The sequence below is a fragment of the Sturnus vulgaris genome, chromosome 2 (genome assembly GCF_052056855.1).
Source record: "Sturnus vulgaris isolate bStuVul1 chromosome 2, bStuVul1.hap1, whole genome shotgun sequence".
NCBI lineage: Eukaryota > Metazoa > Chordata > Aves > Passeriformes > Sturnidae > Sturnus > Sturnus vulgaris.
Window position 1 is genome coordinate 113,881,855 of NC_142244.1, and position 25,269 is coordinate 113,907,123.

Below are 25,269 nucleotides of genomic sequence, written 5' to 3' on the forward strand. Positions count from 1 at the left end.
TTCTTGGGACAGCTCTTGGATTCCCATGTCCAGCCACTTGGATAGCTCTTGCTGTCTCTCACATTCCCAGTGGTGCAGCTCTGGGTCTAACTCGCCTTCTGACAGCTCTTGGACTTTTTTGTCGTCCTGTTTGTAGAGCTCTTGGCCGTTCACACCTTGACTTTGGGAAGGCTCCTGGCATCTCACATCTTCCCCATGGGACAGCTCTTGGTCTCTCTCCAGTTCCAGTTGGGACAGATCTTGGCATTTCTCATCTTCCCGTTGGAACAGCTTTGGGACACTCTCATTTTCGCACTGGGGAAGTTCCTGGCCCGAGTAGGGTTCCCATTGCCTCTCCTGCGTGGCCAAGTCACACTCCTGGGTGTGTGGCCCTGGCAGCTCTGTCCCCCCTACTGCCCCCTCTCCCTGCTCCCCGAGGGCTTCCAGCCCCTCAGGGCAGGGACTGGGGGGACACAAGGGGCTTGGGGGGGAAACGGGACTGGGGGAGCAACAGGGGCTGGGGGGGCATAAGGGACTGTGTGGGGCAGAGCCTCCTCCCTCTCCTCCGCCCCCTCTCCCTCCGGGGCTGGCCGTCGCCTGGGGCGTCATGCACAGGCCCGGCTGCTCCATGGCAGGGGGGGAGTTGGGGTTCATCTCCTCTGGGAGGGTCTGCATTCTGCTCTGACACAGAGGCTCTCAGGGGAGCTGCTTCCTCCTGACAGGGCGGCTCTCCTGGGACTGAGCACGCCAGGGCTCTGTGCCCCTTAGGTGCCCCTGTGCCACGTCACAAAGGCCTCCATGTCCTGCATCCCCAGCAGCCCTGACACCACGGGCCTGTGTCACAAAGGGCCACAGCCAGCACCCCTTCAATGCCGACCCCACTGGAAGTGGCACAGTGCTGGCACTGGCACTGGAGCAGCCCCGGCCCTGGGCACTTGTAGCCCCTGCTGTGCCCAGGCCCCTGTGAGGCTTTGGCCCACCCGACAGCCCCAGCCGTAGCCTGCAGAGCCCTGGTTTTGGAAGCTGGGCTATTTGGGCCACTGGCCAGATGGACACGGCCAAGGACTTGTGTGCACTGGCTGCATGTGCAGCTGCAGTGGGGGATGAGGGGGGTCCTTCAGGGCTCTGCCTCGGCCCCGGGGCTCTTGCATGGCTTCCCCAATGGCACAGACCTGGCCATAGACTGCAGCTCTTTCAGTTTCACAATTTCAGATCTCTGCTGCTTTGCCTGGCCTTGTGCGGCTCCCATGATGGAGCAGGCACAGCCCACCACATTTGGAAAAGCAGAATCTTTTAATTATGTGTCCGCACTTAAGCCACACTGTGTCACTTCCTCGGGATGTTGCACAGACTCTGGGCCAGGCTCTTCATTAGTTTGTGCTCTTTATACTATCAAATAAAAGTAAAAGACAGATAGCAAGTTCATGGCAGCAAGAACAACTTCCTTTGTGCCTTCAAGTGTCCCCCCAGCTGCTACCCTCTCCAAACCTCCCAAATTCACAGATTTATCCAAAATACAATGTCCACAAAAAATATGGTTTATTGGACTAGATTAAATGATGTAATGCTTAGACACAATGCTCTTTAAGAGGAACATAAAATGATACTTTTTTTTCCTGCCTCTAATGAAATCCCAGTGCAGGTAATTCATGACAAAGCGCACTGGACACTTTCCAAGTCACACAGCTTTGACAGACTGTAAGACATATTGCATATCGCATAATTGAAATAGAATTTCAACTTTTTGCCTTGCTGAATTAATCTTGTGCTTTTGAGTTCTCTTGAAGCTATGAATTATAAACTATTAGAGCTTGAGAAAGTTGATCAGATTTGTAACAAAAATGCAGAGAATCATTAAAAACCATTGTCCTTTAAAAGTTAGGCCATATTATTTTTGACTCAGGGCATGGCTAGCAGCTAGGGAGCTGGAGTAACATTTAAAAAAACCCCATTAAGTGACATCAAACAGGGCAGATGAGTTTTCCTTTCTCTTTTCTTATTAATACACCTCTCCTCAGAATGCCACTCTATCTGTGCAGTGGATATTGTGAGTTACATTTCTTCTTTTTTTTTTTGTCTCTTCAATGTTTATTGGCATTGTCACTATCCAATAATTTGGGTAACGTATTCAAATGTAACCCAGCAATGCTGAATAAACTGTATTGACAGTGGTTGGGTTTTGTTTGTAAAGTTGTCCTGAATGAAATTCCGGACGCCACTGAAGACAATACCCACCTCACAGGTATATTTACAAAACATTGCAGCAATTTCGTGGCACAGATGGATTATGGATGCATTGCAACAAGCAATCACATCACTAAAATTTTACATAAAAACCTGACTGCCATTTCTGCCCTCTCCATTTAACACTGTGGGCAACAAAACAGTTGGACAAGCAATAGGTTCAGTGGATCTACAATCAACAGAAAAAGACCCAGACAATCAATTCATATCCATAGTAAGTTATATGTATTAAAACCAAAGCAAACCCCAATGTGTCTGGATCTTGGATTTTTCTGTGCACACCAGATCCACCACGTGATTGTTTGCATCTCTATGCTTGGAGGAACGTGGCATCTCCAACCTGAGGCATTCACAACCATGCACATACATATGCATACATATGCATATTCCACATGAGACTTTTCACCCACAAGACAAAGTAATAGTACAACATATTGAACAGGCTGTTACACCCTACTTACCATCATCTTGTCAACAAAATCCATTATGCTAATATACAATGAGCTTTTAAAAACATAAATGAACAATACTTGCATAAACAAATATCATTAATTTATCAAGGTATTCTCCAGAGTTCTTTATTGATCACAGAAACAGATGCAGCCTAGACCAATACCAAAACCAAATGAAATTCAGTCCTTCACTGTAAATGAGAAAAGAGCAAAATTAATTTCTGGCATTACCAGAAACCATGGACTGTCACAAACTCAGTGAGAGAACTGGGACGGATTAGAATTGAGCAGCTGAGACCAACCAGCCACCTGGAAGTACCCCAGTATTTTGAAGCAATTGTAGATGAGCTACAAAAGAAGACTTTCAATACCGTTGCTTATGAGGAGTAATCTGGCAGAGGGCAGACAATATCAAGGACTGGTAAAAAACAGCACTGAAGTATGCAAATATGTCACAACATGTAATTCTGCTGGCAGAAGTAGCTAAATAAACATTTATCAGTTTATTTAACTGATAATACAGTTATCCTAAGACAAGGTAATGAGGCAGGTTCACCTTCTCTCTTACAGGATCACAGGAATAACTGGTGTGAAGCTTCATGAACAGCTTTGCTCTGGCACCAGGCTGTGGTTCCAAGCTGAGCTCTAATGTAGACATCTGCTGCAAAGCCTTTGCCTCATTCATATAAGGAAAATTTCCAAAGAAAGATTTCAAATCTTCCAATTGTATCAAAAGACATGATTTTATTTTAATTTACTCTCCCCCTCCTCAGTGTTCCCATCTAAATTATATAAATGATCTCTTGCAGCAATGCATCTCAATCTTTACCAACGAAGCAAATTAAAAACAAAACACGCCGAGTAGTAATAAAATATTCAAATAAAAACTGAACTCCAAGAAATGCCAAGTGGACATCTGATTCTACATCAAAACCAAAACCGAGCTGCACGGGCTGTAAAGTTTCACCCTGTACTGAGAGGCACCAAAGCTTTCAGAGAGATGTGTCCTACCCAAAGATGCACTACACCCATCTAGCTCACCTCAGCCCAGGCAGAAGTTCATGCACTGAATGAGGGCTGAGCTCTGGCACAGAGGTGCTAAAGCAGAAAACCAGGAGTCTTGTCAGACCTTCAGGAAAGGCAGCAGAGGGGGCTGGGGGAAGACCTGGAAATATCAAAGATTTCTCCTGCTCAAGAGCACGAATTTCAGTTCAGCGAAGAGAAGGAGCCAGCTCATGTGTGTGACAGGCTCAAGCCAGCTTTGGCACTCAGGTTACTGAAAATAATGTGGTGACTTGTCCCCGACTCAGCAGGCTGTGAAGGTTTATTTGCACCAGTGACCACTTGAGCAACAGCTAAACATTTCTTATCCTAAGGAAAGCTCACTTGCTAGCTGCAAAGCTACCCAAGTCCAGCTATTATTAAACAGAGACATGAGGTAATAATTATTTCCAGAAGAATTAACAGGATGCCAGGGCTGACACATGAAAAATGAGAGTAGAATTTTAAAATACATGATCAAGTAGGCTTAAAATTTGCATTGCCTTTTTCCAACTTAAACTCTGTCTAATGAAAGACAGTTTAACAGCATGAAGTGCAAGTTGTCTTATACTGGCTCAAAAATAAAAAATCACTGGAACAATCAAACCCTGAACATTCCTTAATTAAATGGACAAGTCTCTTGGGAATAACATGGGCAGAGACCATACTTTTTCTAGACCAAACCTGAGCAGAGATTGGATTTTGTTTCTTTTCTGTAAAAAGACAAAACAAGTATTTTAAGGTAGAGCTGAAGTGGTTTCAAAATAGCAATGACCCAGGTCATAATCAGAATTTTGTATATACAATTTGTATTAACTTAAAAAAATAAAGAAGTTCAAAATACCTCCAGAGAACATTCTAGGTTAGCAAAATGTCCTGTACAAAAGTAGGCCACGTTTGTTGGTTTAAAAGAAGTTCACAGCAGTTGATCTCTTCTTAGCTGACATATTAAATGGTCTCTTCATTTGGGGCTCTTTTGCTGGGGTCACTGAGGGTGACTTCAGCACCCCATGACGAGGTTTCTGTTCAGGATTGAAAGCCACACGGGAGGGTCCTTCTGGGCTCACTAATATGCTTTTGTCAGTCTTTTTAAATTCTGTTGAAAAACAAATCAACAAGTTAAAAAGAAATGCAACCCCTGGAATAACTGGGCTTGTCAATCAACTATTGAATTTCCCAGCCTTAGAAGCCTGAGTTAGATCCTCAAGCCCAGCAAGGATCAGAAGCCTAAGACTTCGCAGAGAAAAGAGATGGTGGTGAAGCACATCTCTCAGCAGAGCCCCTTGGGGAACAGGGTCTGCTGCAATCCACTGTGAACCCTCCCTGTAGCTCCACAGACCACCAGAGACGCTGGGCCTTTTTCCCCAGACACAAGTGTTCCAGCTATCCTGAAAAACACCACACTGGACTTTAAAAGATGACAATGGATAAGCAGTGTCTCTACTCTGCTGAACAGCTCTACAGCCAGCAGGGAGGCATTTATTTTTCATTTTGTTCAGATGTGATATACTAACATGAAGACGTTTATCTAGATACACTGTTCTCAATTTGAACGTGACCTATTGCACACCTCAGAGAGTTAAAAAGTAGCTAAATGAATACATGGGATATAGTTCTATCCTACGGATCAAGACAATTATTTAACAGGGAAAACACCACCTGCTTACAGAAGGGAAGTGACCTTTACCTACTCATGGCCATTAATAAACCACGAGCAGCCAAGATAAAAAGCAAAGTTTGCTACTACAAAGTCTGATTTTATCAGCATTGTCAGAACCTTTGCCTTGGCAAACAGAAGTGAGCAATGAAATCTGTGAAGTGCACGTGTTTCCAGAGGAGCCCTGCAAACAGGCAGCTCAGGAAGGAAAGTTCATTACTCTGCTGCAGTTTTCCATCCATGAGGTTCCTTCTGTAGGTCACTAATGCAGCACCCTGGAATTGCTCAAGTCTAGCTGCAAGGCTGAATGTCCTAAATGCTACCATCTCCTCTGGAGAGGAACTTGGGGAGGGTTTGTAAACTAAATACAAATATTGAGACAAAAAAGGAATAGAACCATCCTGTTTTAGAGGTGTTCCACAGGTGTGTGAGTGTGTACAGCTTCCCCATTCCTCCCATTCCATAGCAGAGACACTGTGGAGACACACACACATATCAGACTCACCTGCAGTCATGTTTTTATTCAAGCCAAATGTGACTTTTTTGGAGCTGGGTGTCTGCAGTTTGTTCAGCTACAAAGCAAAATAAAGACATGAAATAAAATAAGATTTCTGAGGCAATGCTTTGAGTTCTTCCCCCTGCACCCCACTGATGTAAAGCAGCCTACTTCTTCCTTCATTTGGTTTAGAACTGCCCCAATCCTCTGGCACTTACTGCTGCTAAGACAGCATTGTTTTCCTAGCCAAAAGCAAACATATTCCATTTGTGCAGAAATCACATACCCTCCTTAATGTCATTATGTAATTCAACAACAAACAGGAAGATATTTGTGTGTTAAACAGATTGGCCCCACCGCACTCAAACTACTAAGAGGACTTGAAAAGCTTTAAATGTTAAAAAGCTCTAGAGAAGAAGGCAGACTTTTGAAGACCTGCAGTGTTGCCACTCTCCATAAATGAGAAGAAATGGAGGCTCAAAGTCCCTTTGCAAGACTGAAATCAGTTTATATTTTTGCTTTCTTGTGAAATGAGCAGATTCAGAATTGTGTATGTTCAACAAGAAGGCTGAAAGCAGAGGGGAAGGAAGAAGAGATTTCAGAGACATCTATAACTAATTTTCTGAAACTCTGGAGCCATGTGTGACTCTGTCTACAGGAAAATGAATCAGCATTTCCAGTTATATCTGCTTATGTTAGGAGACTAACAGGGAGTGGAAAAGACAGCACCAGTGAGGTCACACCCTTTGCTGGGGAAGACATCTGTCCCCAGACTCAGCTGCTCTTTGTGAGATCACCTCACCTGCAGGGGTGTCCTGGTGGAAGAGATGGTGCTTCTGGCTTTCCTGAAGAACACTGCCTTTGGTACAGTTGATTTTTCAAATTTTACAAAATCACTTCCTGGTTTTGCTTTCTTTTTCTTTAATGGTGGCAGAGCAGCACTGCTTTCCTGTGAAGGAGGGAAAGGGAAAACGTGCTTCAGTACAAAGTACTGTAGTTAACTAATACCTAGTGCTGTTACCAGTGCTGACCACACACTTACATTAGTTAATCATCAGGTTCAGCTCCCAGTAGGTAATTTTGCAATTAGCAAATAGCATGACTGAAAGCAGAAGTTTAAGGCAAGCTCAAGTGCAGAAATAGGAAAGTCACTGCAAACCACAAATGAAGAATTTGCAATAGATTTGCCAAGCCATGCAGAGTGCAAACAATTTATGTTTTCTCCATGTGCTCTCCTGCACACAAGTGATCCTTTATTTTCCTTCATCACAAGCAAAACTCTTCTGTGGTACCTCTGGATGAATAAGATAAATAACTAAAGCATAAACACAGCTTTGGGGTAAAATGGAGACTTTGAAGAAAAAACCGGAGTATGAAATCTGACTATACTTTCAGAAATTCAGCTATTGGGTAGTGCTGCCTAAAATTCATACTTTTATGGCATTTAAAACAATTCTTGTCTCCAGTACAAGGCAATTCTTAGGACTTGCACTGGCAGAGCTTTCTACTCTGCTGTCTGTGGAGTGTGGTGAGGGGAAGTTCAGTTATGCTTTTCATCAACCTACAGACATGGAATTCCAAAGGCATTCACTGGCAAACTGTGGAAAATGTACAGCAGATATGGCCTCTTGTGTTATGAAAATCACTTCTGCCTCAAATAAAAGGAAAAACCGCAAGACTTTTAGTTTTCTGAATTGTAGAGACAACTCTGAAATAATGCTGATCTTGACTTTTTTTTTCCCCCTTCTCCTCCTCCTCCTTCCTCTGAATATTTGAAGCTAATTCTCTGGAGGTGTGTGTTGTCCTTGAAATCAAGAATCAAAACATGCCCCTCATTTCTGGGCACAAGGCCAGGATTACATAACTAAAATCAGGAAATAAAACAACATCTTATATCTCAAGCAATGAAAACAAAATTAGCAAAGCTTAATTTCCTCTGCATTTGTGCATTTTAGTTTTACCCTGCCCTCTTCTTTCTTCCGTCAATATTCTCCCTCTCCTCCCGACTCAGTTTCCAAGTTTCTTTCCTTGTCTCAATCCCTCTCCTCCGTTTTAACACACACACTCACACAACTACATGGACTGAGCAAGAAAAAGCAAATGCCATAATTACTCTGGAATTCCACATGAAGAGTGACCCAGTAGCCCATGCCCTGCTGGCCAACAGGCCAGTGCTGGGGTTGTGCTGCTGCCTTTCCCTCAGTGCCCATGCTAAGCTATGCCAACAACTCACTTCCATGAAGTTTGCAGGAACTTCTTATCTTGAATCTATCACAGGTCTTGGAACCTGCTGGTCACTTGTTGACCAACACCTTGAGACAACAGGAGACAAACCCAATGGCTCCTACTTTGGAAGCCCCAGAGAGAGAGCAATGTAGTTTGAATAGTGGGGAGAGAGAAACCTTTTGGATCTTCCCTCTCAGCACTTCATCATCAAAAAAGAGAAAATGTCAGTTATTTTATTACTGTTTTAACGAAGTTTCAATATGAATTTTTTCTCCTGTGAAAGCCTGAGTAGTTATATCTCCATATACAATGCTGCACTACTTAACTAATCCTACAGTTTTAAATTTAAGTTAAACAGAACTGAGCTCATAGGCTCATAACAAGTTTGAACTTTTTTGTACTCATAATCTCATCTGTGCTTTATGAATTTTTTTCCACCAAAGTGAGACTGTCAGCAAGACTTCCAAGAATGTAACTAAACCCCCGAATGTGTTAAGAGTGAATATGTACATGGGAAATGAGCAGTTAAAAAGAGTTTCAGTAGCAGGAGAGGGAAGAACACCTGCACTCTCTTTCTTAGCCACACTGTCAAAACTATACACTACAAAAAGCTTTTTGACTGTCAAATCATTGAGAAAAACCAACTCTATTCTACCTATGACAAATAAGAAAACGGGGAGTGCAAGATAGAGAGGTAAAAAAAATAGATTGTTCCCAAACTGCAGGGCATATATTTTTGAAGAAGACATCAGACCCTCCTAGTGAACAAACACAGTATTGTCTTACAAAGAACTGGACCATTCTTAAATGTGATCACACAGCCACTGATGACATTAAAGGTCACAGTGTCATATTCTCTATTTCAATGTCTATTCTCTTTCCCCAAATACTTTCCCCAGGTTTTTTAAGATGGAGCAGAGAGCAAGCAAAAGAAGCCACTCCTGGGATTGCTGAGGGCAGTTTCACAAGGAGCTGATCCTAATCTTGTGTGCTGCTGCTGCAGAAGGGATGTTCCATCTTCCCATTTCTCATTGTTTTGTCAAAACATGACGCTCTTTGTGAGCATGCTGTAAAGCTCAACCAGAGACCCAATGCTAAAAGAATAATCAACCCAGGGACCAAAGAAAAAAGCAGACAGAAAAAGACAACCCCATCTTATCCCTAACATCCCATTTTTCAGCTAGATGGGTTCTTCCAGCTGCGTGGCTGGTACAGGATTTAGTGTCATTGTACAGGAGGGTGTGACACTGTAGCAGTGTGTGGATTTCTGGGGAATCAAGCTCTTTTTTTGGTGACAACGCATGATGACATTAGCAAGCAGCCCATGTAGCCCATGCAGCCCCATGCTCAGAAAGCTAAAGTCAAGTCTGAAAATGAGCCTGGCAGATCCTGAAGCAGGCAGAGAAAAGAATGAGATGTACATACCACCTTCTTGCTTTTCTTGCATACAGTCTCCAGAACTCCATTGGCTTCAACAGAGTTTAGCACCTCTTTCACTTTTCTCTTCTTTTTCAGAGTTGCTGCGTTCTGACTGGAGACTTTCATCCCTTCCAAACCAATTAACTTTGTCTTCAGTGTGACCTTTCTGGAGGGTGCAGATTCAGCCCCTGCCTTTCTTGGCAGGGTCCCTAGCAAGCCTTCTTTGCTGGTTTTCAGGTCAGTTTGCTGCACAGGGGGATCCCCATTCATCAGGACAGCCCCTGCTTTCTGCTTCCTTTTCACAGCCTTAGGAGGTAATGGCGTGACAGATGGGCTGACATCCTCTGCTGCACTGGCAGTGGCTGGTCCATTCTGACATGCTGGTTTTGCAGGAACATTCTGCACTTTGGGATTCATTTTCTTTAACTGACTCTTTTTACTCTGTTCTGCATCAGTCAGACTGTTCTGCACACAGATACTATGATTTTCTCTGGTGCCAGTTGCTGCATTTGTGGTTTCACTGGCCTCATTTACTAGCAATTTCTTTCTCTTCCTCTCCTTGTTATTTTCTGGCACCTTTTCCTGGCTAGAAGCATTGGATCCAGATGTTTCAGCTTTTCCCTCCTCAAAGCTTCCATCAGCTGCTCCAGAATCAGCACTTGGGCTGTCCCTCTTCTTCCTTTTTTTCCTCTTCCTCTGGGGAACTGATGGCACCTTCACACTTGACAGCTCTTCTTTATCCTCTAAATCCATCCCAAAAAGAATGCCATAACACATATATGAAACACAAAGGTACTTACAACAATTGAATTCCATTCTATTTTTGTTCTTTTCTTTTAAAATAGGTGCACCATTTTCCTGTTATCAGCCTGCACAACAGTTTCACTGTTACAGCTGCTCAGGACACTGCAGTATGATGACATATGGCCTAATACTTTGCTAATTTTGCCTTGTCACAGGTAAGATCTTAACCATTCCCTGTGGCAACCCCATCTTTCCTAGTAACATCCCTAAAAAGAGTTGTTATTACCCACCTGTTAAGCCTATCAGAAGGGCAAGCTCAGGGGTTCAGTATTCCAACATCCTCAAATTCTTATATTCTAGTAATCACCCTGTTTTAACACTTACATGTTTCTGCTTTCCTACAGTAAATGCACCTGCTCAAATGAGCAATGCAAACAGCTGCTTCCAGTTCTGCATTTGACTGAAATTTTTAGGTGATGCTTGCCTCAGAACTGAGAAGAGAGCTCCCCCCACTTTCAAAGAGAATTTCATTTCACATTTAACCTTCATCATAACAGGATACAAATCAGCACATCCTGAACAACAGTGTTGCCTTCCTCAAAACAGCTCATATCTGACACTTTGCCAAACTGCAAAAGTCACTGCAGATTGTTTCTCTCCCAAATATTGACCTTGCCTTACCTTTTACTTTTTCCAGCTCGTTTTGCTGCCAAGGCTTGACAGCTTTTTTCTTTCGCTTTCGCCTACTAGATTCATCATCATCTTCATCTGTTGAAACATCTTCAGGAATATCTTGGGGGAAGATTCCTGTTGAGGAAGGATATGGTATCAGAAAACTGAAAGTCCTACTTCTATGAACAGTTATGCTGTTCACATACAGCATAACTCCCACAGAAAGAAAAAACAGCTCCTTTTTCCCCACCCAACCTTAAAGAAAAGCATATGAATGATTCCTATTTGTTTAAGCAAAAATAATCATCTTTCATTTAAGGACAAAGTACAGGATTGCTCAAATTGTGAAAGCAATTTGGCCATCTTACAAAAAATGTGTAATGTGTCTTAATGAGTTCTTAAAAACCCACAAAACCCCCAACATAATATTCTTGAAATATTAATACACTTTAAAAAAGAGGGAAAAAAATTTCAATACACATTGTATGGAACATTATATATAATTTAATAGAAAATAACTACTGTCTCTGCTCTCAGTCCTTACCTTCTGCTAAGTCCTGGAACCTGCAGGTGAGAGGAAGGGAGAAAAAAAACCCAAAACATTATTACCCATTCAGTACCAATAATAACACTAGCAAAACAGCATCACTGTACTTATTATGGTTTTGTTAAAATAGGAACAACATATTTTTGCAAAAGAAGTCAACAAACTCCAGAAGAGATCTGCCTCAGAAACCTTCAAACTCAAGCCAATCACCAAAATTATCGAGAAAACCGCAATTTAACACTTTTCCTGCATCTGTTCCTTGCATCACACCCAACCTGATGTCACATCCTGCAGATCAAACCCACACTGGGCAGTTGTCTGGTACCAATGAGGAACAGCACGACAATGTCACCAGGACAAGAGAGGCCGGGCACAAAGAAAATCAAAGTAGTTTAGGGCAAGGTGTATTTCAGCAGAACTCACTTTTTGACCAGCTTGTACAGCCGCTTTCTGTTCAGGGAAGGTATATTTTTCTTGCTTGCAAATTCGAAGATTTTGTCAGCAACAGCCTTGTAATCAAACTGTTGGAGGAAAGAACAGCAGAGCTGTTCTTAGTTTATCCATGCAAGATGACCCAGTGCAACTCGTGTCATGAATATATGAAGTATTAAGTTCAATAGGTAAATTGTAAAAATACACATCTTGAAACAGACACTTCCTTTAAACCCCAAATGTTTTCCACTGTTGAAGTTTACACCCCCTTCACACACTGACTTGTACAGGTGGCTGCTCCATTAACAGAACAGCTGAATCTCTTTCTCAAATGTTCCTAACCTCAATTCTTACTCAATAGAGAAGCCAACCCACTTCAGAACTCCCATAAATATTTAGCTAAGTATCAGATTTAAAGTGTGCCATGTCCTAATTCTTGCTTAAAAGGCACAGATGCATGAAGTGTATCCACCTGCATGTGTGTTTGATGGGAGAATTTGTCAGAATCACTACACTGTACTGGCCCTGGGTCTAGAAAGCCCAAATTGTAACATATTACCCTCTATCCTATGTATCCCATCATCTATGTTCGATGAAAATCAGGCTGATTGCTTCCCACCCTCACTGACTTGGCTTTTAGCACACTCATTTTTTAACTCCTGAATCAGGAAGGGAAGGGCAGAAAAAAGAAGGTATGGGAGAGGAAAGAGGAATTTATACATGGATTTATTTTACTACCACTCACAGAATACACGACATAAATAACACCTTACTATAAATTAGAAGGAGATTAAAATTTTGTAACATGTTTATCCATTACCCTTTACTTCTGCACCTCTTGAAATGGATAGGGAAAAGACAGCAGAAATACCAGTAACAGAGCAAAAGAGCCACAAACCTGAAGAACAGTCCCAATCCCATCATCAGCATTTTCATTGATATCCTCTGTTTTTTCAGAGTTCTGTGCTGATTTTCCTGATAGACATCTGTCTGCTGTTAAAGAAAAAAGACTGAATATTAATGCTTTGTCTGAGATAGTGACTCCGAAAGAACAAGCTTTATTAAGTACATTTGAAGGGAAGAGGGGAAAACACAATTATCCTTACAACACCCTGAACATGTGTTTGACTGGCTCAGAGCAGAAATGTATTTTTAGGAAACAGGTTCTTCCATCCTAGCAACTCTTACCAGAGCAATTTAGAATTTCCTCCTTACCTTTGGTTTTAAGCATCTCTTCATTTTCCTGCTTGCCTTTTTCAGAAACATCCTCCTCATCACTGTTGGTACCCAGCTCTTTCATCAGGTCCTCGATGGCGAAGGGAGACTGATCCACGATCATCTCAAAGACACCAGTGGCCACAGCATGGAGCACACGCCGACTGTGGCACAGGAGAGCAGGGTGAGCCCAATGCACCATCAACACCCTCCCCTCCCAAGTTAAAAAAGTGGGAATTTGAAGGAAAATGGATGAGAAAGAAAGTGGAAGAACACTGAGCTCCTCACATGATGAAAGCGAACCTGTTACTCCCTAAACAGAAGTCCTTTAATCCAAGCAGTGTCCTGCTAATGTGCCCCTCTTAAATGTCACTGTTTATATGCTGACCTATATTACACTGCAAAGAAGCAGCTCAGCTGCTCTATGCATGAAAAATTAAAATAACGGGACAAACGAACCAACAAAGGTTGATATAGTTCTTATAAATTGAGACCATCTATAGCTTTGATAAACACAAGTTATCTTCAAATGACTGTGCACATTGCTGGTAAAATACCCTTCTTTCTCTACATTCCGAAATTATGATTCTTTCATCCATTTATTACCATATTCAGAGTTTCTTCTTAAAAAATATTTATCTTTTTATTAAACTTACTCCTTTGATTTGGCGGCAATTTTGCAGAAAGGTTCTATGAACTTGAGATTCTGGTCTGCTGTGAGCTGTTTGATTAGAAAGAAAAAAAATGTGAGTACAGAAAATACTGAAATTCCTTGAATATTGTTGTTTATACAGGAATTGGTGTTGGGGGGATCTTCTTTCACCATATTATCTAATTCCAACTGGCAGAGGTATCCAGGGCCTTTTTGTTACCACTGCTACCACTAACTTCCAGATATTCCCTGGAAGGATTATCAAAACACTGACTGCCTTGCAGACTTTATTCTGCTGAGTACAGAAATATAACAAAGCTTCTTACTTTAGATAAAGAATCATGAGGCAGAGAAAGCTTAAATAATTTTGTGTACTTTCCCAAAGGTCTGTAGAACAGTAAGATTTGGGTTTCTCTTAACTGGGCTGCTTGCACCAAAACCCTTTCAGCTACAGTAGAGGTAAAGAGGAAGACCCTTCCCTTCAAAATCCATTTTATGAGCATCATCTGTGGTTTCAAATAGTCTGGAGGACGTGCTCCCTGCTCCAGGCTTCCAGTGAGTGTCTTAGCTACAGCTGAGTGACTGTGGAGCAGCAGAAATTATTTGGGCTCCAAGTGCCCACACTTCTCTGGTGCAGACTTCTTTCTCTCTTGATCCACAATCCAGAACCTCAAAACCTGCAGGCAGGATTGGTTTGAATACTGACTGCAAGGAATAGGAATGGGAAACTGCTGGCAGCTTTGTCCATTGCAAGGAGAAGAAGTACCAGAGGCCAGAGACATGGGGAGGCAACTGAGGAGGAGCCTGGGACAAATGTGGGGCAGCAGGAAGGGTGGACGGACAGGAGAGATGCTCCTTGGCTTTGCTGCTGCAAAACTCTGCACCACTGGAACAGCAAAAAACTCAGGGCCATAAATTAACTGTCACAGCAACACACAGCAGAGCAAGACAGATGTCACCAGCAAAACAAACATCTGGATGTGGAGGGTAAACTGTACAATGCACAGACAACAATAAGCAAGTATGAGACTACTGTAAAAGCTCACTTTCCTCCTCTACTTAGGTGTTACACAACGAGCCAAGAGCAGGCTTTATGTCAGCCTTTGCAAAAGCAAAGACAAGAAAACATGTACACACAAGGGAAATAACACTGAGTCCCCTCTGAAACAAACAAATGAGAATAGTCTATAACTTTTCTATCACTATTTTTCCAACCTCAATTTGGAGCAGCATAGCAGTACTCAGGAACTTGAGAGAAACTACCATATTCCCACTGTCAAAGACATGAATAAAAGTAAAAGCATAACTTTTAGTAAGTCACTTTCTTCATGCTTACTCAGTGTTGTTATATTTAAAACCATTAAAAATTACATACTCCAAAAATTACACTTCTTCTAAGATGCTTCATGCCACAGTTAACATCAATCAGGAATAAAATAGCAAAGTATTTTCTAACCTCCTTTGCACCAACTTTAGCCAATTCATCCAGATAGATATCAATGAAATGGAACTTTATCCCAGTGGGAGAATTGCTGTCTGGGTCCATAACTTCTTTCATTAATAGCTGCAGCAATGGTTCAACTAGACTGAAAAAAAAATTATAAAGAGAGAAAAAAAGAACAAGATTTTCATATTAAATTGCTCATATCTTTGCCTTGAAAACAAACTCTTGTCTTGACAACAACTCCACTTCTTTACAGTTATGGGCAGCTGTCCAATTTGATTTTTTTTTCCTTCTTTTTTTACCCTGAGGCCTATCATTGCTATCTTTCAGGAAAGTGAAGTTTTGTATATTCCAAGCTTTCTCCCCTGGTGTTCTTTGGGACCTGCTGCAATTTTGCCCAGAACAAACATTTCCAATCCCAAAGAGAATTCAAAACATTGAAAACCTGTTAACATTCCTTCAGTTTTACTTTAATACACCTTTCTTCAAAGGTATTTTGAAAGACAAGAGGGAAGAAAGTCATGCTAGGCAGCTTCTTGGCTCCACTCAGGAAGAAAAGGCAGTTCTTGAGCTCCCTCCCTCTGCAAAGACAGGAATTATGATCCTCTCTTCCCACACTGCCTCTTTCCAGTGAAAGATGGAGGCCAAAGCCAGAAGAAACCTTGTCAGAGATCAGTTTGGGTGACCACACTTGATCAAACCCCTCCCACACCTCCTGCTCCTGTCAGGAACATTTTCATCTCTCCAACTTGAGGGCATTTACCCAGTGCAAAATTAAGGTGGAACAGGAGGGATGGGGTGTCCTTGAGCTCTGCACTCCTTTCTGTTTTCACAAAAACATGCCTGTGTGCATCCCACATTTCAGAGGGTGAGAGAGAAACTGGGTTATCAAGCACTTTCAATTAAAAGACTTCAATTTCTTCATCCATTTAAAGACAAGCTTAGAAGTGGCACAAGAGCTCTAGACAGAGCAAATGACTGCAATTATTTGCCTTTTAGCAGAATATGGAAGAAGCACAACCAAAACCACAGATGCTTACAACAAATAGGAGACTAGTTTACAATTAAGGGGTTCTGTCTTATCAGAAAAGTCACCATGTCACCACAGTAAAATAAATACTTTTAAAAGTCAGAGCCAATCAGAAAAACACAAACAAACAAAAAAATTCTTTTTTTTGTATTTTCTGGGATGCAGGTTCCCTGTCTAGTCTCTCTGTAGGTGATATTTCATTGATAGCTTTTCTGGCTACATTAGAAAATGAAATACATTAAATAATGTATTTAATTTAATGACATGTAACACCTTACTATGTTACTAAACAAAGTGATATGAAGAACAAATAAGCCTTAATGTTAAGACTTCATGACAGTGGCATCTATGGAAAAAAGAATCTATTAAATGAAAATATATTTGAATACAGGTATACTGGGTGACTTGCTTATGATACAACACCATCCAGAAATCTGCTTACCCCTCATCCCATTCATTTCTTTTCAGAACTTCAAAGGATTGCCTCAAAATCAGACGCATCAGCTGCAAAGCACAAAAACATGTTTTTTATGAAAGCAGGTAAAGGAGTCACTGTGACTGTAGTATGAACTGATTTCTTGGTAAACCTCTATAGCACAAAGTGGAAACTGCCACACATGAACATTTTGACACATTGTCTATCATGTAATGCAACAGAAGGGTGCTGTGAAGCAAAAAAGACAACAAACTATTTTCATATACTAAGCACAAAAAATCCATGATAATTTCTACTATACAGCTTTCTCTTGATTCACACCCCTGATTTCTTCATTAAGTGCTGCCTTCATCTAAGAAAAGCCACAGCTTAAATTGGACACAACAATATGGGACAGGTGATAATAATATAATTTACTTGAAAATTGCACTGACAGTCACATGTAAAACAGCCACATTCATCTGGCTCAAAACACTTCACTTACTGAAATAACTTATATCTACTAATGTTGGGAAAGAAAAACCACCAGTGAATGTGCCTGCAATTAACTTCTTTCAAAGAAGAAGATAATGGAATTCTTTTCTTTATGAAGGTATGCCTTTTAAGATTTTACTTCCTGTTCTGTTTCCTATAGAAAGAATTCTGGTTATTGAATGTACTACAGTGGCTACTTTACTGGTGGAAACTTGGGGTTCTAGTGCAGATCATGAAAGAGTCTTTAAACGGTCTGATCTAAACAACTGATGTTGACACAGTGCCCTTTGAGACAGTATTTATATTCTAGTGTAGAAATCAATGAAAAAAATCACTATGTTAGAAGGGAAAGCACTCCAGCATGATATAAACTGTACTGGCTTTTAGATTCACGCAGTGGTGAGTTAAAGCCTTTAAAACAAACATCTCTTGCAATGTGTCAAGAAAATACCTTGACTTCTCTTGCAATACACACCAATGCATGTGCAGACAGAGCTGCCTTCCAGCACACCAGCACCCACACATTTTCTGGGAGAACACCACCCAGACAGGTACAATTACCATGTAGTACTTGTCCAGACGCAGATTGTCAATCCCGTTCCATTCCCGGTTCATCGTCTGCCAAAATGTCTGGATGAACAGGTGTCCTGCCAGGGAGCAAGGAAAAACACCTGCATGTGTGGCACAGTGGGCTATTCTGCTAATCTGAAAGCATCTCAAGAAAGGGATGCAGTTCCCTAGGATTCTCGAGTGACAGGGACAGAGCTGTGGGAAGACAGGCTTGACACTGGTACAAGAATCAATTAAACTTGAGAACAATACAAGAAAAGGCAGACAGGTACTTTTAAAAACAAGTTTAATTACAGGGACAGATTTGTATCTATTTTGTGCTATATACACACAAGTTTGAGCAAAATATCTGTTCTGCACCCATTTCCACCCATGCATTTTTGGCATTGACTGAGTACTCCATTTCATAAGCATTTTGAATAGCAGGGGCATAACAGCTCATGAAATAAAGTTGGTTTTAAGCAGGAAATACACAGAACAGTCTATGCAGAATGGAGAAGTAAGGGGACAAGTTTGTTTTGCTACCTGTCCCGAAAAATCCCACTTGTATCACACAACTTTTCTCCTGCAACAGGCAGAAAAATCCTGCAGCTCACGCTTGCCTTAATGCAATCACACAGACCAACTGGACAAAAAGGAAAGAAAAAACCACCAAAACAGCCCCTCTATCTGTCTGTCTTTATTCTGGCACTGTGATAGTGGAGTCACCAAAGAGGGAAGTACCCTACAAAGGATTAGGTAATTAAATAGCACTTACGAGCCTCTGTATTCTGAAACACGTGGATAAGCTGTGAGATATTGGCTGCAAGTTCCTCCTAAAAATAAACAAACACAGTTAGGGTAGTATGTTTTAGTATTTGGTCTCTTCACCAAACACAAAACCAGCAAACAGCAAGAAGTATGAATTTCATGAAACATCTCTCAAAATAAAAACTACTCTCTCAACAGCTGCTTTAGTACTGCAGTTATCCTTGTATTGGGACTAGGCCAGCTGGAAGAGAAGTTTCAAGGTTATCAAAACCTGCTCAATTTACCAGATCTCTGCACAAATCATCTTTCTGACAGCAGATAAAATTAAATTAGGAGAAGAAGAACCCCATGTATTTGAATTAATAAATGATGTAAAACTCATGTGGTGCTGCTCTCTTATAGGTCCCTCTGGAAGGGTGTGAATTATGTGTGAGAGTAACCCTGTTCATGCAGACAAGTGATTTGAAAACTGAGGTTACTGAGAGCTGCTACACCAAAACCAGTATTTTTTGGAAAGCAGGGAGACAAACTAGTAGAAGTTGACAAAAATATGCAGTAAGTACAAAGTTGGTAGTAGAGGAAGTGCTACTGAACTAACAAAGGAAAAGGAAGTGTGCAACATGCACACTAAAATCTCAACAAATGTAGCTGCAGTTAAGGGCAACCTGCTATTACTGCTTCAGTTACACAAAATCAACATTTCATGAAGAATTTGTTTTAGCTTTCCTTTTAAAGGTAAACAGCTACACCTGCCCTTCAGAAGGTGACTCCAAAGATGATCTGTTCATGTTCAGATCACCAAGTTACAGTCACCTCTTCTGCACGTGCCACAGGTGGGCTACAGGGGAAGGAAAAAAAAAAAAAAGGTAATTTTCCCCATTCTAAAGTTGTATGTCCTAGAGGGTATTTTGGAGGGGCCCACTCAAGCAATTACAAACCCAATTACTATACCTGAAGCAGAGGTTTATCCTGCATCCACATACAATAGAAAAGGCCCTTCCATATTTTCAGCAGTTCTTCCTGACTGAAGCCACCTATGGTACAGAACAAGTCTGAATGAAAGGAAAAAAACACACATTTCCACCAAAATACTTTCATGCAGTTCCCTCTGCTCCCCTTTTTCTTCTTTGTTTTTGCTATTTTCTCTGGGTTCCTACTGTAAACAAATTAATTGGAAGGCAATTTGGAATAGAACAGTGATTCAGTGACTGTAAGCTTCTACCTTTACTGAAACAACGAAGATTCCAAAGCAATCACAGGTAAGATGAATACCAACATAATTCTAATAAATGTCTTTGGCATATTTTAACACCAAGTCTGAAAAAAAAATTTAATGAGAGCATCAGAAATAGTTTTACAAAAGACACGATGTTTTTAATTTTGTTTTGCTCTTTTTAACAAAGTCTGACTTTATGAAGCGTTTTACTTTTTACTAGGGATTTGTTTTGATAGAATAACTTCTAGCAATCAACATATTTATTTCTACATTAAACTTTATAGTCAAAGAGCCTGAGCAACTATAACAAAAGTTTTTCTAATACAGTTAGTCTTGGGATATAGTAACACCAGAATTTTAACAGCAAAAAAAATATTTTCACATTCCAGAAGTAAAGTACTACATGGAAAGTCACTACTACCTGCTCAAGAATAGGATATTTCATTACATCAGCTAAATTTCTGAAGTAAAATTGTAACAGTACATTGTTTCAAGGCAGTTACAATGACCTACTAGAGCTATTTTCAAACTATGGCCTATTAAATATGCCCAAGCAATCTCATGAAAAATTACTTTGAAAAGATCATCATCTTCAGAAAGCTCAGATTTGTTCCAAAAAGACCACTGTCTCAGGGGTCTGCCAGTCAAAAAGCTTGAGACCCAGTGCAAGATCTAAATGTGCACCTTCTCCTTGGACCAAGTCATTTGGAAGCAATTATCACTCAGAAAAAAACACCTGCAAACACATTAGTCCTGCTTGTTTAAAAAGAAAGAGAGGAAATATGCAAAATGCTATGTAGGAAGCAATGTGTCCAGTAATATTAAACATTAATTATAAATTTAACTTAGATTTGACAGGACTGTTATGATAAAATACAAAACAATTTGATTCACTGATTTAATATTCATTGGAATATTAAAATTAATAACACTTCTTAAGGGAATTATATGTGATGTACTGAGTGGTAAGAAGCAATTTTAACCTCACAGGCAGCATTAACCCAACAGAGGCATCAAACAGAGGCATCTCCTCCTACCTATAAATGTGGCTCAGGAGTTCACAGAACTGAATCACTGAATTATTCAGGTTGGAAAACACCTCTCAGATAATCACTGCCAAGGCCACCACTAAACCATGTCCCCAAGTGCCACATCTTTTAAATCCCTGCAGGGACATGGACTCCACCACTGCCCTGGACAGCCTGTTCCTGTGATCTGAGGGAAGAAAACACAGACTTTCATGGGATTGCTTTTCATATACACAGGGCTTTTTAAAGTGTCCTAGGCAGTCCTGTGTCCATTTGACATAAGACTCTGACCAAAAATTAGAGCAATTTTCTTATCCTAGTGGCTCAAAAAAGTAGTTTTAAAACTGTGTTTTCTGTTTTTCAACTTTATGTGTTGTCCCCAGCCAGAGCTGGCAAATAATAACCATTAAGGTAAAGTTATTTTAAAACCTGAATGCACTATATTAGCAACCACAATGCCCAGAACTAAAGGCCTTCTATACCTTAAGCTTATCCTGACAAAGATTTTAGAAAGGTTTTAGGGCTTGAATTGTAACTGCCCCTATGCACAATAACTCTGTTCTATGTATTGTGGGAGCTGAGATTAACATGTTACAACCACTCACAGCTACTTGAATGCAACCCTAAACAGCATTTCTGTTTGGGAGCTGGGCTGCTTTGACACTGCTATCATTGAATTGGTTGCAATTTTTCCTATTCTAGATAACTGCAATGGACCAGACACACACAGGCACATTTCAGTGGAAATGACATAAATCCTTTACAGATCCAGGCCCAAGTAAGTGCAGCTCTGTTTGACAGGAAACCCCCCAAAAATCTTCCTTCCCTCTTTTACTAGAAGTTATTTCTGTTCACTATTCTTTCATCAATTCATTTGGTAGTTCAATGCCTTCCACAGAGTTTAACTTCTTGCTGAAAACGAAGAGCTCTGGCTCTCTGAAGAAGCTCCCTCAGCCTTAGCACAGACCACACAGAGCAAAAAAAATTGTGTTTGCCTGTCTATCTACAAAACATCTGATAGCCCTGAACATCAGGTGAACTCCAGCACTTCTTCCAAAAGTCAGCACACTCTCAACTCCTCACATTAGGGCATCTTACCTGGGTTGCCTGATGTGTGAGCCTCATCCCTCTCAGCATACTGGATGGGTATAAGGCTGCTAATTAATAAATAACTTAAAAAAACCCCCTCTCTCCTGAACATGCTTTTGCTCCAACCCCGAAGATGTTAATCTTTGTTTCAATACTACCAGTTTGGATAGTACTTAACAGCAAGTAAATCTAAGAGCTCTGGAAATTAGTCACCCTTGTTTCCTACTCATTTGCATTCCACGGTGTGCTGATTTTTACATGCAAAAGGTTCACAGCCCAGCTGAGCAATTTCCCTGTGATGGTTTCATAACAAGCAGTGCCTGAACCTGCAGCTTTTACCCTCACTTATGGTACTCCTGTCCTTCTTCTGGCTGCTTCCACAAACTGCAAGGAATCTGCACTTTGCAGTGAGAGGCACAGAGCACTACTGAACACAGAGTCTCCCTTAGAAAGTCTCCAGAGCTAAAAAATAGAAAGTACTTGGGAGGTACGTGATGCACACTGTCCTAGTCCCCAGGCAATCCCTAGATCTATGTTACCTGTCAGGAATGGGATAATGATTGTTTGGCTCCCTGGCCTGACCCTGTAGGGCTTTCTAGGTGTCCTTCCCTCTGTCAAATGTGGTTAGTGGGTCAAATACTACTTGGAAAGGCAAGAAACAATATTCATTCTAGTCTTTTCAAATAATTCATTGAGGTCCAACCAGCTGCAGTTTAGGTCTTGGGGTCAGCTCTAGGCTGGTTCCCCAAAGCCACATATGTAATATATACTAATATATAAAATATAGACGTAATATGCAATAATATATAATTTAAATATATGGGAATAAAATAATGTATAAAAAAGCTCATAAAATATGTATTTTATATATAAAAAACATAAAATACAGATTATACATTACATTATATATATTATATATAATGTAAGGTATAGGAATAACATACATCCATGTGGAAACTGTGCACATGAAGCACTTTCAGGTGCAGGAAGCCTCAGACTGGCCTTCCCAGCCTCAAACCGACTCCATGGACACAACTGAACTCTCAGTTCTAAGGTGCCAGTATACAGCTCCAAGCAGAATTTTTGGAAAAACATTAAAAAAAAGCTTTTGATACCATGAAGTGGAGGTAACAGGTAACCCAAACGGGTTACACAGAATCAGCTGCAGTTACACAAGCGCTGAAACATAACTTAGCTTTCCTCGATTATTATCCTGAATATCAGTCATGGAAACAGACAGATTACACCTCCCAGAAACAACAGAAGATAAAACTTTATGCTGCATACACCGGGATGTTTCCAGCCTGGATCAGTTCAGTGCATTAATGTGCACTGAACATTTACTGTTCCTTGGGAAGGAGAGCACACGATCCATCCTGCTCCCATCCCGGATTTGTTAATGCTGCCAGCAAGACCCTCCCTGGATCCAAGCCGATCCTTCCCGAGCCCCTCCAGTGCCCGGAGACTTTTCCCGAGCGAGGATCCACGACTCCCTCGGCTCCCGGGTGCTGGGGCGAGAATAGGTGTGTATACACTGTGAAACAGACGCGTAAAAGTAAAAGAAAAAAATAAAAAATTAAAAGGCCGAGAAGAACCCCAGAGGAGGCGTGCCGGGCTCAGGGCGCACACGTGGTGCTGCTTCCTTCCCTGCCCACGCCGTCCGTCCGCCGGGGCCGCCGCTACCCCCGCCAAGGCACCGGGACCTGTCCCTGTCCTTGTCCCTGTCCCCAGCCCGGTCCCTGTGCACCCCCGGACCCCCCGGTCCGTACCGGCGGGCCGCTGGGTCCGCACGCCGATGTAGCCCCGCAGCTTTTTGAGGGCGCGGTCTCGGATGCGCTTCTCGTTAGCGGCCAAGCGCTGCGCGAACTGCACCTCAGGCGGCTGCACGGCCGCGGGAGCCATGGCCCGGCCTGGCTCTGGCTCTGGTCCCGGTCCCGGTCCCCGGCCCGGTCCCGGCCCGTTCCGGCCCGTCCTGCCCACGCCAGGCCCCGCCTGATGCCGTCACGGGCGCCGGGCTGTGCCGTCACGGAGGGAAGGCGGAGCGCAGGGATGGGCGGAGCGGGGGCATCGCAGAGTTCGGGGCTCACCCATGGGAGGCGCCGGCCGGCACCCCACAGACCACAGAGCCATGAAGGCTGGAAAAGAACCCCAGAGAGCATCGAGGGCAATCTGTGACCGATCAACACGCATGGCACTGAGAGCCACGACCTTCCTGAATCCAGGGCCCCACAGCTGGACACAGTACCTGAGGTGTGGCCTCACCTGTGTTCAGTACAGAGCCATCATTATTGTCCTGGTCCTGCTGGCCACACTGCTGCTGACACAAGCCAGATGCCATTGGCCTTCTTGGCCACCTGGACACACCTGGCTCATGTTCAGCCTCTGTTGACCAGCACTCCAGACCCTTTTCCTCCGGGCAGCTTTCCTACTTTCTTTCCGCAGCCTGGAGCTGCAGGGGTTTGTTGTGACCCAAGTGCAAGACCGAGCAGTTGGCCTTGTTGAACCTCACACCACTGGTGCTTCCACCCAGCCTCTCCAAATCTCCCTGCAGAGCGTCCCTGCCCTTCAGCAGATCCTCAATATTCCTTCCCAACTTGGTGTCCCTCCCTGGAGCCTCCAGCCCCAGCGGCAGCACAGCGGAGCCGGGCTGCACCTCCCCACAACCCTGCCTTGCTCTGGCCGTCCCCAGCACCTCGGTGTTGTCCTGGTGTTATCCCAGTATTCTCCCGGTGATATCCCAGTGTTATCCTGGTGTTATCCCAGTGTTATCCCAATATTCTCCTGGTGTTGTCCCGGTGTTATCCCAGTGTTCTCCCGGTGTTGTCGCTGTCCCGGGACTGCTCGGGGCGGGGCGGTGGGCGGAGCCTGGTCCGCAAACCACGCCCAGACCACGCCCCCGAGCACGCCCAGCCAATCGGAGCTGGCGTAGCCAAAGGGGGCGTGTCCATGGCGTGTTCCTTCCCGCCCTCACGCCCTCTCTCCCTCCCCCCTGTCTCGCACGACGCCGCTGTCGCCGCTGTCGCCGCTGTCGCGATGTGGCGCAGCGCCGGCCTCGCTGGCGACGCGCAGGTATCGCGAGCGGCTCAGAGCTGGCTCTAAGGCCCAGCGGGGAGTCCATGCGGGCGTGGTGCCCCGAGGAGCAGAAGGAGCGGGGAGTTGTGTGGTGCTCCTGGGCCTCACGGGGCCCTGAGGGGGCGATGGCGGGGCCGCAGTAGAGGGGAGCGTGGTGGGCGCTGTAGAGCGGTGCCAGAGGCACCCTGGGCTGGTGGGGAGTGAGTGGGGATAGTGCTGGCAGCGATTCCTTGCTGGGAGCTCTGCCCTGTTCGGCCCCTCCCGACTGGCAGAGAAGGGGCATTCCCTTCACTGGGCTCAGGCCAGGCAGGACATGAGCTCCGGGTGACTTCACCCCTGTGAAAGAAGTCAAATCTCCTACCTCCAGGCACCTGCTGTTACTGT

At 42.9% G+C, this 25,269-nt stretch overlaps 2 protein-coding genes across 10 annotated transcripts in view; one reads left to right on the forward strand and one right to left on the reverse strand.

Annotated features, from left to right (window-relative positions):
* Window positions 1-1,501: 1,501 nt before the first annotated feature.
* RRP1B (ribosomal RNA processing 1B) lies at window positions 1,502-24,652 on the reverse strand. Of its 3 annotated transcripts, XM_088160431.1 has the most exons (17): window positions 24,506-24,652; window positions 20,734-20,911; window positions 19,432-19,514; window positions 18,488-18,545; window positions 17,722-17,807; window positions 16,693-16,754; window positions 15,233-15,362; window positions 13,781-13,845; window positions 13,125-13,288; window positions 12,808-12,902; window positions 11,901-11,998; window positions 11,475-11,494; window positions 10,940-11,065; window positions 9,521-10,257; window positions 6,672-6,818; window positions 5,879-5,945; window positions 1,502-4,812 (listed from the first exon to the last, which is right to left on the reverse strand). In XM_088160431.1, exons 3-17 carry the CDS (start codon window positions 19,459-19,461, stop codon window positions 4,622-4,624), a joined length of 2,076 nt encoding a protein of 691 aa, XP_088016557.1. In that variant the 5' UTR covers window positions 19,462-19,514; window positions 20,734-20,911; window positions 24,506-24,652; the 3' UTR covers window positions 1,502-4,621. The 3 variants fall into 3 exon arrangements, with proteins under 3 accessions (XP_088016557.1, XP_014732311.2, XP_014732310.2); XM_014876825.2 differs by lacking the exon at window positions 20,734-20,911 and having other exon boundaries at window positions 24,506-24,643; XM_014876824.2 differs by lacking the exons at window positions 20,734-20,911; window positions 24,506-24,652 and adding an exon at window positions 23,583-23,804.
* A 135-nt stretch (window positions 24,653-24,787) lies between these two features.
* The window catches only part of HSF2BP (heat shock transcription factor 2 binding protein), a 30,049-nt gene continuing 29,567 nt past the window's right edge, over window positions 24,788-25,269 (forward strand). For 5 of the 7 annotated variants that reach the window (XM_014876826.2, XM_088160437.1, XM_088160435.1 and 2 more), the window contains exon 1: window positions 24,788-24,882. In XM_014876826.2, the coding sequence (XP_014732312.2) occupies window positions 24,847-24,882 (36 nt within the window). In that variant the 5' untranslated portion in view covers window positions 24,788-24,846. The remainder of the gene's footprint in view (window positions 24,883-25,269) is intronic. The other 2 variants (XM_088160436.1, XM_088160432.1) reach the window with 2 other exon arrangements.